The sequence below is a fragment of the Epinephelus moara genome, chromosome 5 (genome assembly GCF_006386435.1).
Source record: "Epinephelus moara isolate mb chromosome 5, YSFRI_EMoa_1.0, whole genome shotgun sequence".
NCBI lineage: Eukaryota > Metazoa > Chordata > Actinopteri > Perciformes > Serranidae > Epinephelus > Epinephelus moara.
Genome location: NC_065510.1, coordinates 35,398,756 through 35,414,775, shown reverse-complemented (window position 1 = coordinate 35,414,775; position 16,020 = coordinate 35,398,756). Strand labels below are relative to the sequence as shown.

Genomic DNA, 16,020 nt, shown 5'->3' with positions numbered 1-16,020 from the left:
AGAGATGCCCTTTCTATATTACTGACCCAGGGATGTTTTTGCTGACTTGGTTTTACACTGTAGGTTTGCCATTTTACTTTTTGGGGGAAGCAGGGGTGAGTTATTAATTATTTAGATTAGCCATTTTGAACAATAGTGAGGAGAGTGGGTTCAGATCAGGGACAGTCAAAGAGGCTTTCTGCTGTACACTGTACACTGCCTCGCTCTTTAACCAGCATCCTTCAGGGAATCTCTGTTGATAGATTAGCTGACAGCAGCCGTGTGCTTAAGCGGCCACAAATCTGGGGCCTCCTCCTCGTCTCTACAGCAGCACACAGGAAAATCATGTCTGAGCACATTTAATGTACTGTATAATATAGCCTTGTTTTAACGTATTTGGGTTACATCTGCATTGAGACAGTCTGTAGAACAGCATTAATTCTGTTTCTCTCAAGAAGTCTAAAGAAGCATAATACAGACACTTTGATGTGAAGAATAAGTTCTTGTGCCTTGAAGTGTAATTTTAAATTCAAGTGTCGCTCTGTGAATTCCCACCTATATTCAGCTCCTGTGGGGAATTACCACTTAAGAGACTACACTGCTCAGGAAGTGTAATCTTTTCACTTCTTTATATCCTGTCTCTACTGGAAAAGGAAACAGTCTAACAAAGTCATTGATGCTAAATCAAATTACATTTATTTCCTTTGGTCAGAGTGTAAATCCAATCTGCAATGTTAATTGCATTGTTGGGAAGATTTGCTAAGAAAGAAAAATGTTGGATACATTTGAGTGTGTGTGTTACTGGATTAAAAGTTTCTGTTGCCTCCAGTGTCAAGGACTCTAATGTCACATTAAGAGGAAGAAGGGTGAGGGAACCTCCATCGAAGAATAGCTCCGTCTGCGCTGGTGCTGACTAAGGTGCGGTTGTTGGAGCAGATCTTGATGCTGGTGATGCTGCCGCCGTGAGCTATTCCTATGTGGGTGACTGTACCTTCCATGTAGTCCCACACCTTCACCAGCTTGTCATCTCCACCTGTCATGACAGGGTGAAAAATATGTCAATAACCTGAGAGAAGTCTGAGCAGAGCTTGCATTGTAGTGTCAGTAAAGATGAAAACGAAGGCTCAGAGGAGACGAGAACACACTCAGCTATATCTGAGAGTTAACAAATACATACTGGTAAAAACACAAGAGTGGTATAATAAATAACAATCTAAGCAGTTTTTAACATAAAAGCACCAACTTAAATTACATTTACAAAAACAGACAAGCATGGTTTTATCTAAACATTATCAGCAATGAAACGAGGGCAAGTGTAAAATTACCATCTGTATATTGAGTGCTCACATACCCAAGATATTCTGTAGATATGGACTCATTTATTTTCAGCTGAATTATATTGAAAGCACAGCAACAATATAACAAGCAGCAGACGTGTAATGGGCCATACCTGTCACAAAGTGTTTGCCATCCTGTGAGATGTGCATGCCGTTGATGGCCCCAGACTGCGAGCCCTCCACTTCTCTGATGGCAGATCCGTCATACACGTCCCAGTAGGCAACCTGAGAAGGAAGTGAACACGTTTTATTTTTGCTCATCATTGGCATTTTTTACTGAAGACTCACACTGTGTCTCAAATCACACACTTTCATACTTATACTTGCTATTTTGAGTGCATAAGTGTGTTTACACAGAAGTATGGCAAAATGCAGTGCACTATGGGTATCTGGATGATGCACTCATAATGGTAAAAAAAAAATGAGTGTGGACCACAAACACAATTCAAACTTTCAAAATGTCGTCCAACTACTGCAGTGAACACCGAAGCTTTGTACGAATATACATGTGTATTTTTCACTACCACTTTATTATTGTCAGATACAAGGCATCCGTTTGTTTATTGGGTTCATCTGTAATAATTTGGTACTGCAAATAATAACAAACATGCTAATGTTAGCCTGCGAGCTAACAGTGGAACATTTATCATCAAGCTATGCAATCCACGGGCATAAGTTAGTGTTTTTTCACGTTAAATTGTTGTCTCCACTGTAGAAGATATTAGTATTAGGTTATAAAGTTGTAAATATTTAGAAAATCTGGCAGCTATCATTAACTCCATTGATCAGCTGTTGATAGAGCCAGCCAATATTAGCCAGGGACATTCTCAGATATCAAAACGTGCCGTGAAAGTGTGTTCATTTTTAAAAGAATAATAAATAAATATAGACAAAAATATAGCAGGCATATATCAATTATTTGTCCAATAGTAGCGATAATGCTCCACCTGGCTGCAATCTGCCAAGCAGACGCAAAAAACTGTCAAATCTTGCAATCGTCATTTCCAGTAAGTGCAAAACAGCTGTGTTTGATTTGAAACGACACTACCCTGTCAAAATTTGCGCACTACACAAGTAGTGTAGACTGTGTACTACCAAGCGGCGATCTCCAGGGCTGCAAAATAAAGCCAATATGGAAGTGCCAAAATCTATTGTTCCTTGAATGGCCACTTGAGGCTGGCTCCAGATGTGAAACCCCATAGACACCCATGTTAAAATGCCCCACTTTACAGCAGAAATAAACATGTTTACAGACTGGTACCAAAAATGGTCTTGAACTCTACAGCTAATTTCAACATTTATGACAACTGTACAGGGGGTGGCTTTGTATACAACTCACATGTTTACATTTTATTAAGGCTTAAAGTTACGCATATTAAAAGGCGGGCTGCTTGAGAGACAGGCTGTCTGCAAGCCATCAGCACAGTCAGTGGTGTAGTGGAAGTTGATGGGGTGGGTGTACTACTAGGTAGACATGTAGATCACAGAGGAGGACGTGGGTACACTCTCCTATATATTCCAATGGCTTTTTGGCTGATAGGTGGTATACTGTAAACAGCCAGATAAAAAGGTGGATATACCCTATATACCCAAACTCAAGCTTCAAAACGGCAGTCCACAAACCAATGGGTGATGTCATGGTAACTATGTCCATTTTTTTGTAAGTAAGTGTACAAACAGTAGTATTTGATCGGAGTCACAGCATCAGTGTTCAAGAGAGGGGCAAAGAACCCTTGCACTGTGTATGATAATATTATGGAGTCTGTTTTCTTTGCTGGCAACAAGGGAAAAAATCCTAAAGCAGGCCTCACTGACGACACATAACCTTATGATCTCTTTGCTGCAGTTTGAATTATAGTGTTAATTGCTATTGCTGATTGGTTCAGGACAGACTATTGGCTCACTATACAGATGATGCAGGTGAAAGCATCTGTTTACAGTTGTGCAGATCCTCCATTACATCACCATATACTGTACTGTACTGTATTACTTCCTATTATGGTAAATATGCAATATGTGACCTAAATCCACCTTGGACTACCGTTACTGCTCTATTATTCGTGCTCTGTATGGAAATGAGTAGGTCTATGGTTAGATTCAGCCTCACACACACAAGCCAATTGAAACCATGTTTGCTGATCCAAATGAGATTTAATCATCCCTAGAGCTTTATAGCTGTCAAAGTATCAAGTCTCAGAAAAGGCAATTGTTAGCCCAAGTTATTTATAGCACAGGCAGCAGAAACATCACAGTGCCACACAACAACAAAGGTCCTTTCTTGTTATTTATATGACCAAGCTGATTACATTTTAAAAGTTAAGCGCTGTAAATGAAGGGCTGGATGGATTTGATCATTGAAATCAGTCTTCTGAGTCATTCTGTATGAAAGAGTTTCTAATAGAAGATTTAGTGGCTGACCTCAGCACTGATCTCAGTCCCTGTGTGTATTTAAATGTGTGTGTAAAACACAGGCTAAACAGATTGCACTTCAAAGTCAATCAAGTATTAAAAGCACAACATTCCAAATTTAAAGATTGAATTACTGCAAGAATGCTGCTAATAAACAATACAAGGAAGTGTACCATCTGACTAATGAAATCATATGCAACGTTACATGGATCGGCTGTTTGTAAAAAGGTTCATGTTACACAGAGCTGCACTGAGTCAGCCCAACATTTATAAGAATAGTCTTTGAGATAGGATTTCATTTCTCTGCGCAAGACCATGCCTGTAATGCATTATAGGAGAGGAAATGTAATCTCAAACAGACATATCAAAAACTGTTTGTTATTATGGAACGAAAGAGGAACAAAAGGCTCGAGAACAAAACAAAAAAATTCTTATTTATAGTTTCAGAACTGCAGAGTGATTCTCAAAGCAATAGCTGCCCTTACAAGCCACGAGAACATTTCTGTGGGGGCCGTTTGAATCTACAGGATTTCTCTGCTGCACATTGGTTTACTCAGATGGAATTGCTGATATTAATATTCCTAGAAAATAACTTCACAAAACATTATTTAGGAAAACATAAACAACCGGAGGGGAAAATGGTTCATTATAATTTGATAAACACCAAATACAAAGTTCTGAAATCATTCCTTATTTAACTCAGTATCACATCAGAACGTAAGGCTCACAGCTGGGCAGAATATGTAATTCATTCAGCTAATGTAACATCACAGCACCATCTTTTCACTAAACAGCAAACAAAGCAGTACCTCTAAAAATACCACTAATGGGTGATCAAAATAATGTTTATGTACAATACTCTGTATATCCCAGTATGTAACACTCCTCCCTCTTCTCCTCCGTGTCATTTTCCACAGCGTCCTCCTTGCCACAGTCACAACCTCTCCCTCCTTCGTTATCTCATTTCAGCAGCTTATTAGAGACTCCCACCTGTGTGAGTTGTCTTGGCCCATCTGCGTTCCCTCCACCTCAGCCTGGGAAACTGGCTTATAGCCACAACATGGGCCACCAGGAAATTAATTACATGCAGCAAGCAGGGTCTGAGAAGTCAGGCCTGCTGTTGGTAATGCTCACCTTATAACCAGGAAAGACCTGAGTTCAGAACCAGAGTGCAGTCGCCTTGGCTACAGACAAGATTAGCAAGATTAGATTGGACACAAAGACAAATGATGTCTCATAGTAACATCACAAAGGGAAAAGACTTTACGTGGGTACTAGGGATGTTAACGGTTAACCGTTAATCGGTTTTTGACCGGTTATGTATGTCGGCTACTTTGCATACTGACACACTGCGCTTGTGTTGCAGTAATAGCCTAACCTACTTCATTTAAACTTAAAATCAGCTCATTGTCCAAAAGAAATTGGACAATTCTTTGTCTCCTCTCTCAAACACACACCCTGGAAAATAATCCCCTTCACTGGTGGAAAGAGCACGAGAGAAGATTCCCTAGGCTTGCCATCCTAGCAAAGAGCTTTCTGGCCATCCCCGGGACATCAGTGCCCTCAGAGCGGGTGTTCTCCGCTGCTGGCCTTGCAGTCAACAGACTACGAACCAGGCTCACCCCAGAGCATGTGGATATGTTGATCTTCCTCAACAAAAATCGTTAATTTGATCGATATGTTTTATTGTTAATTTAAAGGCATTTAAGCCCGTTAAATGTTCATATTAATATTCAAAACTGTTTTGTCAAATGCTGCAAAGTGCCATTAATTCCCAGATCGAAATGCTAAATGTAAGTGTTTTGTTATTAAGTAATGTTTTATATATATTGCTGAATTGAATTGCCAAATCGATTGTGCACTGTTGTGTGTGTATGTCCATTAAAGTGCTTGTTTTTGCCACTGACAGGATCAGATTGTAATTATATGTGTCCCTTCCGAGAAATTAGACATTGTTCTTTACTTTTGCTTGATCTGGTCTGTTTGTTATTGTGTGGAACCAAATTTCACTCAAGGAGGAGTCTTGTTCTGAAATTTCATAGACATTTCCATGTTGTCAAAATCAGCTAAAATTCAGCTGTGACACTGAAAATCTTTTAGATAACACTAAGCAACACTTTTCACACAACAAACTCTTGTCCTCTCTCCAACTCTTACTAACATATCCACCGTGTAACCCTGCAACAAGTCACCTCTCGGGAGATCTCAGAACGAGACTTCTCCTTGAAAAAAAGATTTGGCTGCAGACCAACAGACAAGTGAGCGGTAAGGAAAATGTTTCTCTCTAGTTTTTTTCAGAGCCTGTCAGTAGCAAAAACAAGCATTTTTATTTGATTCAATTAATGGTGCCCAATTGCCCATACGGATTACATTGCAACCTGTTTCACGGAGGCAAAATCTCTCTCTTAATCCATCGCTGAATGAGCTGCCAAGTTCATATTGTACTGCAAGAGTAATATTAGTCAAGTCAGTCAACTGAGGTCCAGCAGCCATCGTCTGGCGGACACTGACAATGTTTTCCAAGCAGAGGAAGAGCAAGGCACAGGAGAGCAACCTGAATCCAGCCCATCACAATCTGCAGCAGAATAGAAGGGGCGAAGACCACTGATCAAGTGGCCAAAATCGCGCAAAAAGGCGCTGTGGAAGGAGGTCAACACTGACCATCGCAATATCTTGAGGACGCTAAGAGGCATAGCCATGAGGAAGTTGGAGAAGATGGGGGAACTAATCTACAACTTGGTGTGTGGTGTGAGGCCCTTTGAGTGGTCGGGTGAAGTTGATTATGCTACTGAGCCTCGGCAGCATGCCCAACAACTAGGTCCTATAAAACAGGCCACATTTAAATTATGTTAGCAATCAAGACTACATCTTCCCTTTAGCAAAGCAAACATGACAACATTAACTGGAAACAATACAATGAACCTGCTTCCAACTATCATTCCTGTCCTCCTAAAAGAAACTGAAAGTCAAGAGGTAGCACCATATTGTCTCCACTAAATACAGCAGTAAAAAATGCATCATCATCAATACAACCTCTCCCTGACCCTCCACTCCTCTTGTCTATTTTTTCTCTTGGCCAGCATCTTTCTCTTCACACCTTCTCCGAGTTCTATTGGTTTGCCTTCTGTGATTTGACTCATAAGGGCATGCTGGGATGTGATGAAGGGTTGGAGTAAGGAGAAGAGAGAGAGCAGAGCGTAGGTATTTGTTCTCCCAGACAGAGCGCCTGTGTCCTGGGATGAGCAGATGGTGGATCTGGCTGGCACTTGGGTGGCACAGGCACATCCGCAGGAAGGCACGAACACCACAGCACTCCCCTCTCTCTGCTCTCTCCCCTTCCCTGAATCCCTCCTTCTCACTCTCTCCGAATCACTCGGCACATCCACTGTGCCGCGTTAATCAGCACAACTTGTCCTCACCTCTCAGCATGCAGGGGAGGCAACAATATGGGTCTAGTGTGTGGCCGGGTTCAAGGGGTGTGGATGAAGTGCACAATCAAGGAAACAAGCATTTCATTTTGCCGCTGTGAACATCTGACCTTATGTAAATAAGTGGTGCCGAGTTAATCAGAATGCCTCACAAAATCGCAGACTTAAAGGGCTGAGTGTTTTTGTCACAGCGACTTGCAGCCAACACAACAGCTTAATTATGTTCAGCTGAGAAACAAATTACAAGCTTTTCAAACTAATCTGTGGACATGCAAGTGTGTGTGTGTTTGTGCAAGTCTTCTCTGTGCTCGTCTACGCTGATCTTACCAGAGCGCCAGGCTTTTCTCTCATGTACACTGAGTGGAGATTATAATAACAATAACAGCATAATGAGACATCTAGATTATTACACTGTGAGTGCCAGTCTCTCTGCACCCCGAGGGATTTTCAATCATTACAGTCATTAGGTTGTTTTTCCTGTACGGCATGACTGTCTGAGTTGCGTCCCAGGGAATTCTTTGCTAACCAGCTCTCACATCTTGGTGCATAAAACCAACCACGGCAAATCTTTTACAGATACATGGACAGATTTCTGAGACCAAAGTAATGGATTACACTGGTTGGGATATAAATTAAATAAATGAATAAATAAGCCTACTAAATGTCCTTAAAAATGATTCTAGTGCACTGAGTACTGTGGTGGAATTTATTAAGTACGTATACTTAATCACTGTACTCAAGTGCAAATTAGAGGTACTTGTATTTTACTTAAGTATTTCCATTTTATGCAACTTTATATTTGCTTCACGTTGCTTCGCCATGTTGGCATGTGACATCCACGTGCCAACATGGCGAAGAGCTGCTGGATGACTGGTTGTGCAACTAACAGAGTAGACAAAGCCAAGTCTCCAGTGTTATATTGTACCAGTTAAGGTAATACCAAGGAAGAGAGGCTTGCAGCCACGAAGAGGGCTCATGTTACTACAGACAGGGATATATTTTCATTATCCTATTCAGCCATGAGCGTGTTCATGTGGAAGAGACAGTGGTGTAAATTAAGAGTGACCATCAGAGCCATGAATGAAGTAGGCTGCTTCGTATGATATGAGATGAAACGGTAACATTAATTACCTGCGGGAATGTTTGGTCTATGGGACAGTAAAAAATCATCCATGTGAAATGTAAACCATAACTTGCAATATTTTAACATAAGATATAAAAACACTGGAAGTAATTTGCAAATATTAGAAGTAGGCTAAGACTTGTACATACATGTAGGTATTATAACATATGAAATTAGTACAGAGTCAGTATTTTTTTGCTATTTAGTTGACATGTCACATAAAACATATTAAAGTAATGCAAGTCTTTTTCTACTACCGCATAAAGGGTGGAACAGTAGCCTTGGTAATGATTGATGAGGTCTATCTGACTGAAATGTTGCATTTATAATAATGGGAGCCAATTAACAGTGTGTGGATTAGTTGTTTTTTTTTTACTAAAGAATGATCTTCATTTCCTTGCTCTCATCGCACAGGTGTCTCGTGTTATTTTGAGCAGCATTGATGGAATCAGAGTGTAAAAAAAGTAAGACTGTCTGATATCACTGCAGACTAAAATATACTTTGCATATGTTAAAATGCAGCTAAAATCATGTGTTTAGTGTTGTAAATGTTCTCTCTGTTGTTAAAAGCTCTGTTAAAAAAAACAATGAGCTGCTGATGCTAAAACTTAACTGCTTTTACTAGAGAACGGTTTTAAATGCATTACTTTTACTTGTAGCGGAGTATTTACACAGTGTTGTATTTGTATTTCTGCTGAAGTGACTGATCTGAATACTTAGTCTGCTATTGACTGGCCCAAAACACACCTTTCTGTCAGTGCCACTGGTAATGAGTTGGTACTCCTCTGGGTGGTAGCACACAGTCCGGAACAGTGTGTTGGCAATTACCATTTGAAGACTCACAAATCGCCTGCAGCAAAAAAATTCAGGAGGTGGTGCAGAAGATGAAAAAAAGAGGAGAGAGGAGAAAGAAGGTTAACTTTCACCAGCAGAGCAGCGGTCTAGAAAACCCACATGTGGTGAAAGGGCTCCAATTTCATTAAGTGCAAAGTGCAATTTAATGTGATAAAACATGTTTCACTTTCCAGGAAAACAAGCCAATTTGTGTAGTCACACATTAAAACAAACTGTTAAATGTACTGTACACTCATGCAAATAACACACACACACACACACACACACACACACACACACAAACCTGTATAACTTCTTCTGTGTACACAGAAATGGTGGTGTGTCTGGCTCGACAGGATGCCATTCAAGATTCATTAAGGCTCCTGTCTGCCTAATATTCTTTACATCACCACCTTGTTAGTAATCACTGAAAAAAGTAAATCTATGCTACTCTTGATGCATACAGCCTGGAATCCTTTAATCCACCGACTTGTTCATTGAAGAGGATAGACAGTGAAAAAACATGACCACCATCAGAGTTTTTAAAGGTTTTATTCTCCTACAGCAGGAGCCCCGCGGATTAAGGGATTTTAAGCTTCTTCATAAAGAATGCACTGGATTTCTTTTTATTTCTACTTTACCAGTCAGACACAGCTGAACAGCATTTCTCTCATTACAACACAGACCTGAAAGCAGTGCTGTCTATTATCTGTCCGTTTCTCTTTGGTGGTTATGTATATCATTAGCAATTATGTATCGTATGCTTTTTTACTGGATAATGTGATTAACTGAACAAGTAACAGGCCTTTCCACTTGGTTTTTTTGACTCAACTGCTCTCAGCAAAATAGACTGAGTTAAGTTTGAGGAAAAATCTAAGAGTCATTCACTTAGAGATTGTGGGGTACAGTTTGTACAGTTTTGACTCACTGGAGGTCCTAAAAGAGTATTTTTTATCTAACTATACAAGAACAAAGTTTTAAAAAAAGATAGATACTATATACGTGAGATTTGTGTGTTATTTCTCTTGCCTTTTGCTTGGACACAAGTATTTGGGTATGCAGATGGGCTACTCACACTATGTCCCAGATGATGCAGGCACCATCGGAGCTGGCAGTGACACACTCTTTATCGTTGCTCTTGATTTTGATACAAGTGATGGTGGCTTTGTGCTCTTTCATGGTCTCCAGCAGACGATGGCTGTGTGGCTGCAGCTCCCAAACACGCACCTACAACGGATGAACACAGGAGATCCCTTTTACATCCAATATGTGAGTGAAAGTAGTATTTCACTGCAGGAATGATGGTCTTTTTATAAAACTGGGCTGTCTATGCAGCAGAAAAACACAATTAATTTTGAAATTGTTGCTACATGACCAGAGAAAACAGAGAAAAGGGGCTGTGGCATTTGCATTTGCTTAAGAGGTAGAAAACCTACAACTACCAGAATGCACTGCGCCGTATTGGACCAATAATAACAGAATCTTGGATTAGATTTGATCAGCAACGCTTACTTTTACCGCTTGATCTCAGTATTTTAAGCCACCATATTTACAATAAAGGAAACGGCATGATGCCCACTTCCTCTTCATGAATTCTCATATTACAGCCAAGTCGTGCACTAAAACATGTTTATGAAGACATTTCAGATGTAAATAGGCAAAACAATAACAAGATATTATATAAACAACCCCTGTAGGAGTTTGTTTTGAGGTTGAGAGAAAGAGAGAGGGTGGCAGTGCTCTCTTTCGATCCGCTTCTATACTCTTTTTGTCCGTGGTGGCGGGCACACAATAATGTGGAAGTACAATCTGTAGTTCGAGCAACAGCCCCAGCTGATTGGAGCTGGCAGATGAGCACGGAGTTCTGGGCACTGGTAGATGGAGAGAAGTTTACTATAGTTCATTTACATATACTACCCACATTGTTATGATACAAAGCTGGTTGAAAATCAGCAAAGTGTCCCTTTAATGAAAATACTCTCTTGTTTGCAAATGGATGGATACAAAGATCAGTACTTTGAACAAACTGCAATCATACTTCATAAAATGTATCTGCAGGGTGTGTACAGTAAAGGCTTGCATCTGTAACATGGATGTATCATGTGTTAAATCATTTGACTAATTGCATAAAGCCTCTTAACTTAAAATCAACTTAATAATTCACAGCTTCACATTTTCTGCAGAAAGAAATACCAATTAAAAATGTTAAGACTCTACCTAAGATGTACAAATTTTCATCCTTAAATCAATTTCATCAGATTGAGGAGGAATTCCACAACAAATAACATAAATGCACAAACAGCTCCTTTAGAGAAGCCTCAGCAAAACTGTGGCAGGAACATGTCTGCCACACTGCAGACTGGGTAACATGGTTAGCATAATCATTCCATTTATAAGCATATGGCTTCCTAATTATAAAATATGTGTCCAGAAAATGGCAAGTTGTGCTACCAACTGTTGTTTATTTAATAAACATGGCTTCTGCTAGCAGACAATTGCTGACATCTTGGAGGAATTAGTGGGCACTGCACTTCTACTTGGTGAGAAAAATACAGAACATTACATTCTGTTTTCGAACAATTATTTACTATGTTTGAGGTTTATGTCCACTGACCTGCCCTTCTCCCCCTCCACTGACGATCCTCTTGCAGTCCCTGGTGCCAGCGATGGCTGTCACACCCATTCTGTGCGCATTGTGAATGATGACCATGAGGCGGCCACTTTCCGGTGCAAACACACGAATCTTACCATCATTCCATGCTAGAGGAGAGTGAAATCTATTTTTAACAGTCAGCAATCAAGAAAATTCAGTGATTCAGTGTGTGAAGTAGGTAATTTAGGAAAAAAAGTGTTGCATGTTTTGGGGGACAAATCATGACTGAACTACAGCTCATACAAAGAATACAAAAGTGAATATTCTTTGTAGTAATGAGCTCCAGTGCCGTGTTTGCAGATATCTCTCCCTGATTCCCACCACTGATGATGCTATGTCCGTCAACCATGAAGTCCAGGGAATTGCAGGTCATGTTGGGTACAGTGATGCGCAGCAGCTCTTTGGGCTTGTCTATGTGCCACAACCTGATGTCCTCCTCAGAGCAGGTTGCAAATAATTCAGATGTTCCACTAGAAGAGGAAAAAAAGAGAGATGTGGAACTACAGTTCAGTGAATGTGGGTACGACCATCTGTTGTAAAATGGTGCTAATTGAGTTCAAGCTAAATTAATAGTACATTTAACCAAGTATCCATTTAATTAATGACAATCACCCAGGTGTTGCTACAATATCCCTAAATTCAATACTGTTTTTTCTACACTTAAACAGACATTGATGAGGCAAGTAAATGTCACCCTCTAGTGAGCATAATGGGGTACTGAAGTCATGGATTATGAGCGGTAAGTAAGGTTTAAGATGAAAAAAGAAAAAATACATACACACTAGAGGTATAGGAAACACACTTTTCTGACACACTTTTTCTTAAGTATTTGTCTGACTTTTGGTGCAAGAGGAAATCTGTGACAAATGCGACAACAGAATGAAAATGCTGAATCAGACAACACATGCTCATATGACCTCAAACAGTCCTCTACAGATCTGAACAGACGGCTGGCCCAACAGTGCTTGTGGTATGTGAATGAACTGAATATTCATCTCCAGAATGTACTCATAAACATGACTGATTTTAAACAGTGCATCATAAATACTTCTATCTCGCCATGCTCCAGGGCAGAGGGACTCTTTTACAGCACGATGGAGTTTTGTTCCTATGAATTTCAATTAATTTAGGATATAGTATATTCTTGCCAAATTCAAAAGTTGTAAAAGGCCTTTTGCCATTTTACTCTCTCTGGTGGGACTTTGACTTTTTGTCCCTGAATTGTCTGTTTGCCACTTACAAACATATGGCTACGTCCTTGACAGCACTGCTGTGGCTGGTGGAAATGAGTTCAGCTTTGAAGTCCTCATAACTGAAGCAGTACATCTGAGCAGCCTCTGTCCCGACAAAGAACTGCTGGCCCTCTCCTCTTATTGCAATGGAGGTCACCCCCTTTTCCAGCTGGACCTCCCTAATGTGGTGGAAGAGGAAAAAAAGACCTGTTAATGAGCACTGTAAAATGAAGACATTAATCTATACACATTACAAAGATACCCTAGATATTTATTCTAATGTACAAGATATACAGAGAGAGGGAAAGCTGTGAACTATTAACTATTATTAACTATTAATCATCACCACATGTAATTACTTTAGTCAGGATGATTCAAATGACAGTTGTTGGACTTACTTAAGAGTTTTGAAGTTAGTGCAGGAACACAGAGTGAAGGTGCCAGATCCAGAACCTACAAGCAGGTTTCCAGACTTCAGTATCCTAAGGACATTGACACCCTACACAGAAAAGGCCTGAATTAGTTCCAGAAAGCAAAAGCTAAAAGCTCCCACAGTTTATAAATAAAAGACTCTGGATGCTTGTAGTAAATGAACATATGCACAAACAAGACTAATTTCAGGAATGACAAGGAAGTACATAATGATCCATTAAGGATATAAAAGAAATTACTGTCACAGATAAAATGAAATAAATGACATGACATGAGCCCTTGCATCTATTTCCAAAGTGGCACTCCATCAGCTCTTGATATGCGGCAAGAGTTCCAACTATTAGGCAGGACGCAAGTGAAAGACAGCTGAAATTACCATCACAGAGACGGGTGAGGAATGTAATGATTTCTATTGTGCTGAGTGACCTACCAGGCTGTATTTTGTTTTTACTGGACCACAGTCACTCAGAAGCCCAGTTTTCATGTTGACTTTCATTATGTCTCCACTGGTGGTGCCACAGAAAATGAATCGATCGTCCTCTGTGATCTGTGTAATAATATAAACAAGTCAACATGAGCAACACTATCCATCTCTAGGGGGTTAGAAGGTAGAGAAGGTTGTCCACTAATTGGAAGATCGGCGGTTAGATCCTTGGTTCCTGCAGTCCACATGTCGAAATATCCTTGGGCAAGATATTGAACCCCAAATTGCTCCCGATAGCTGTTCCATCGGTGTTTGAGTGCATATGAATGTATACTGAGTAGCAGGTGGCATCTTGTATGGTAGCTTCAGCCACCAGTGTGTGAATGGGTGAGCGTGACATGTAGTGTAAAAGTGCAGTTTATTTACTAAAGTATCTGGTGCACTATAACTATTTGGACAATTGAAAATAAGCTGAGTGAACAAACTGTTGTGAATGAAAGACTCTCATGGCCTTGTACCTCTACACATTTCACAATCCTCTTCAGCTTCCCTGTCTGGCACTCTGTGGGCCTGATCTTCCTGTTAGTGAGGTCCAGCTCCCAGACTCGCAGTGTTCCGCTGCCCAAAAAGACCAATATGACATTAAAAATACTCTAATAGTATAACAAGATTGTTACTACTTGCTCTAGACTGACACTTGATCTACAGAACACCAGAAGACAGCACACACTCACCTCCCAGCAGAGACAAAGATGTTGTCATTTGTGTTGGAGTACTGCACTGTGAGGCAGTAACCGGCACTATGTGCTAACGCTGGGCTCCCACAGATGGCCTGCTTTGTCTCAATATTCCATACCACAATGCTGAAAACACACAAAAACATACCACGCACTTAACAGATACAGAGTATGTACAGTTGAGTAAATTTACATACAATCCTACATTCGTCATCCCTGTGTGACATAATCTGGTTATTCAGGAGTGCATTGCGCCACCCAAAGTTGATGTTTACCTGTCATCATCCTGACCTCCCAGGGACACCAGATACTTGTCGTTGGGAGAGAAGGCCAGTGCCTTTACTTGTGCCATGTGGACCACCAGCTCGGCATAAACTGTTCGCTGTGCATAGTCCCAGATGATCACCATAGCCTAAGAATATATATATTCAAAATGTTACATGTGAAAATTACTTTTGTTGCCATTCCGTGCTGTAAATGGATTCAAAGCCATATATTTCATCAGTAGGGGAAACAAATGAAAGAAGCAAGTGCTGAATTATATCAGAAACTTTGTATAAATTAAATAAAATGTACTCCAGCTATGAATACCTTAAAGCCCCTGAAGTTGATCTGTCCAGAGGCAACATATAATCCACTTTTGGACACAGAAATACAGGACACATTGTTTGTGTGTCCATGCAGGAACTCCTGTTTGCCATCTTTGATTCTCTTAAGAATGACTGTACATCCCAGAGGATAGATGAGGTGCTCTCTATCTGGATGGACTCTCAGGCCAGAGGGCACGCGCCCTGATGAGACAAAAATACACAGCATAACATAAAACAACGCGTAACATCTTTTTGTATGGAAAATGACAAATATGTGATCATGATATGTGGCCTCTTGTTTTAAAAGGTAGACGAGCAGACACCAATGAGACTGTGCAATGTTTCCCTCTTTCACAGGTGACGTCACTCCAACCAAGTACACCGTACGTTGGGTTCTTGCTATATCTTAATATAGTTAGCAAAGCAAACTGTCCTGCCACCTCCTTTAATCATTTTAAAAACGTAGCTTTGACATTTAAAATGTCACAGAAACTAATACAAAACCTACTCACATTGCACGTGATGAATTAAAAGAAAAATGCTGTTGCCTCACGTGCGCAAATTAACTTGCTAGCTACTTGTATTGAAGATTGATTTGTATTAACGCTTAGCTTAGCTAAGTTAGGTTACAACCGTAAAGGAAAACTTACCGTTGAAGCCGATAACAGCCTCCAATTCAAGTTTAGGCACGCCCTGTGTTTCAAGAGCCATTGCTGAAAAACTGTCTATTAACTCCTTCTCTTGTAAAGTGTTAGGAAAGTCAAATTTTGCAATAAAAACTTACGCTACCGTTGTTTTTCTCAAACACTCCTGACAGCTCTTTAACTAGCTACCGTTACACC

The 16,020-nt window shown here is 40.2% G+C and overlaps 1 protein-coding gene across 1 annotated transcript; it reads right to left on the bottom strand.

Moving 5' to 3' along the window:
• Positions 1 to 652: 652 nt before the first annotated feature.
• On the bottom strand, positions 653 to 16,011 carry cfap52 (cilia and flagella associated protein 52). The gene is made up of 14 exons (XM_050044689.1): positions 15,829 to 16,011; positions 15,180 to 15,379; positions 14,864 to 15,000; positions 14,586 to 14,714; positions 14,370 to 14,469; positions 13,858 to 13,974; positions 13,394 to 13,494; positions 13,004 to 13,174; positions 12,085 to 12,233; positions 11,725 to 11,870; positions 10,186 to 10,337; positions 9,024 to 9,126; positions 1,430 to 1,541; positions 653 to 1,012 (listed from the first exon to the last, which is right to left on the bottom strand). The coding sequence occupies exons 1-14, from the start codon at positions 15,887 to 15,889 to the stop codon at positions 831 to 833; spliced, it is 1,860 nt and encodes a 619-aa protein (XP_049900646.1). The 5' UTR covers positions 15,890 to 16,011; the 3' UTR covers positions 653 to 830.
• Positions 16,012 to 16,020: the final 9 nt, after the last annotated feature.

Excerpts from the sequence above, each read along its gene's own strand:
- cfap52 (XM_050044689.1), bottom strand. The coding sequence starts at position 15,889 with ATGGCTCTTGAAACACAGGGCGTGCCTAAACTTGAATTGGAGGCTGTT. Across the intron at positions 11,871-12,084 it reads CGGACATAGCATCATCAGTG|CATGGAATGATGGTAAGATT; the intron begins GTGGGAATCAGG and ends ACTCTCCTCTAG. Across the intron at positions 1,542-9,023 it reads CCAGTGGCACTGACAGAAAG|GTTGCCTACTGGGACGTGTA; the intron begins GTGTGTTTTGGG and ends CTTCCTTCTCAG.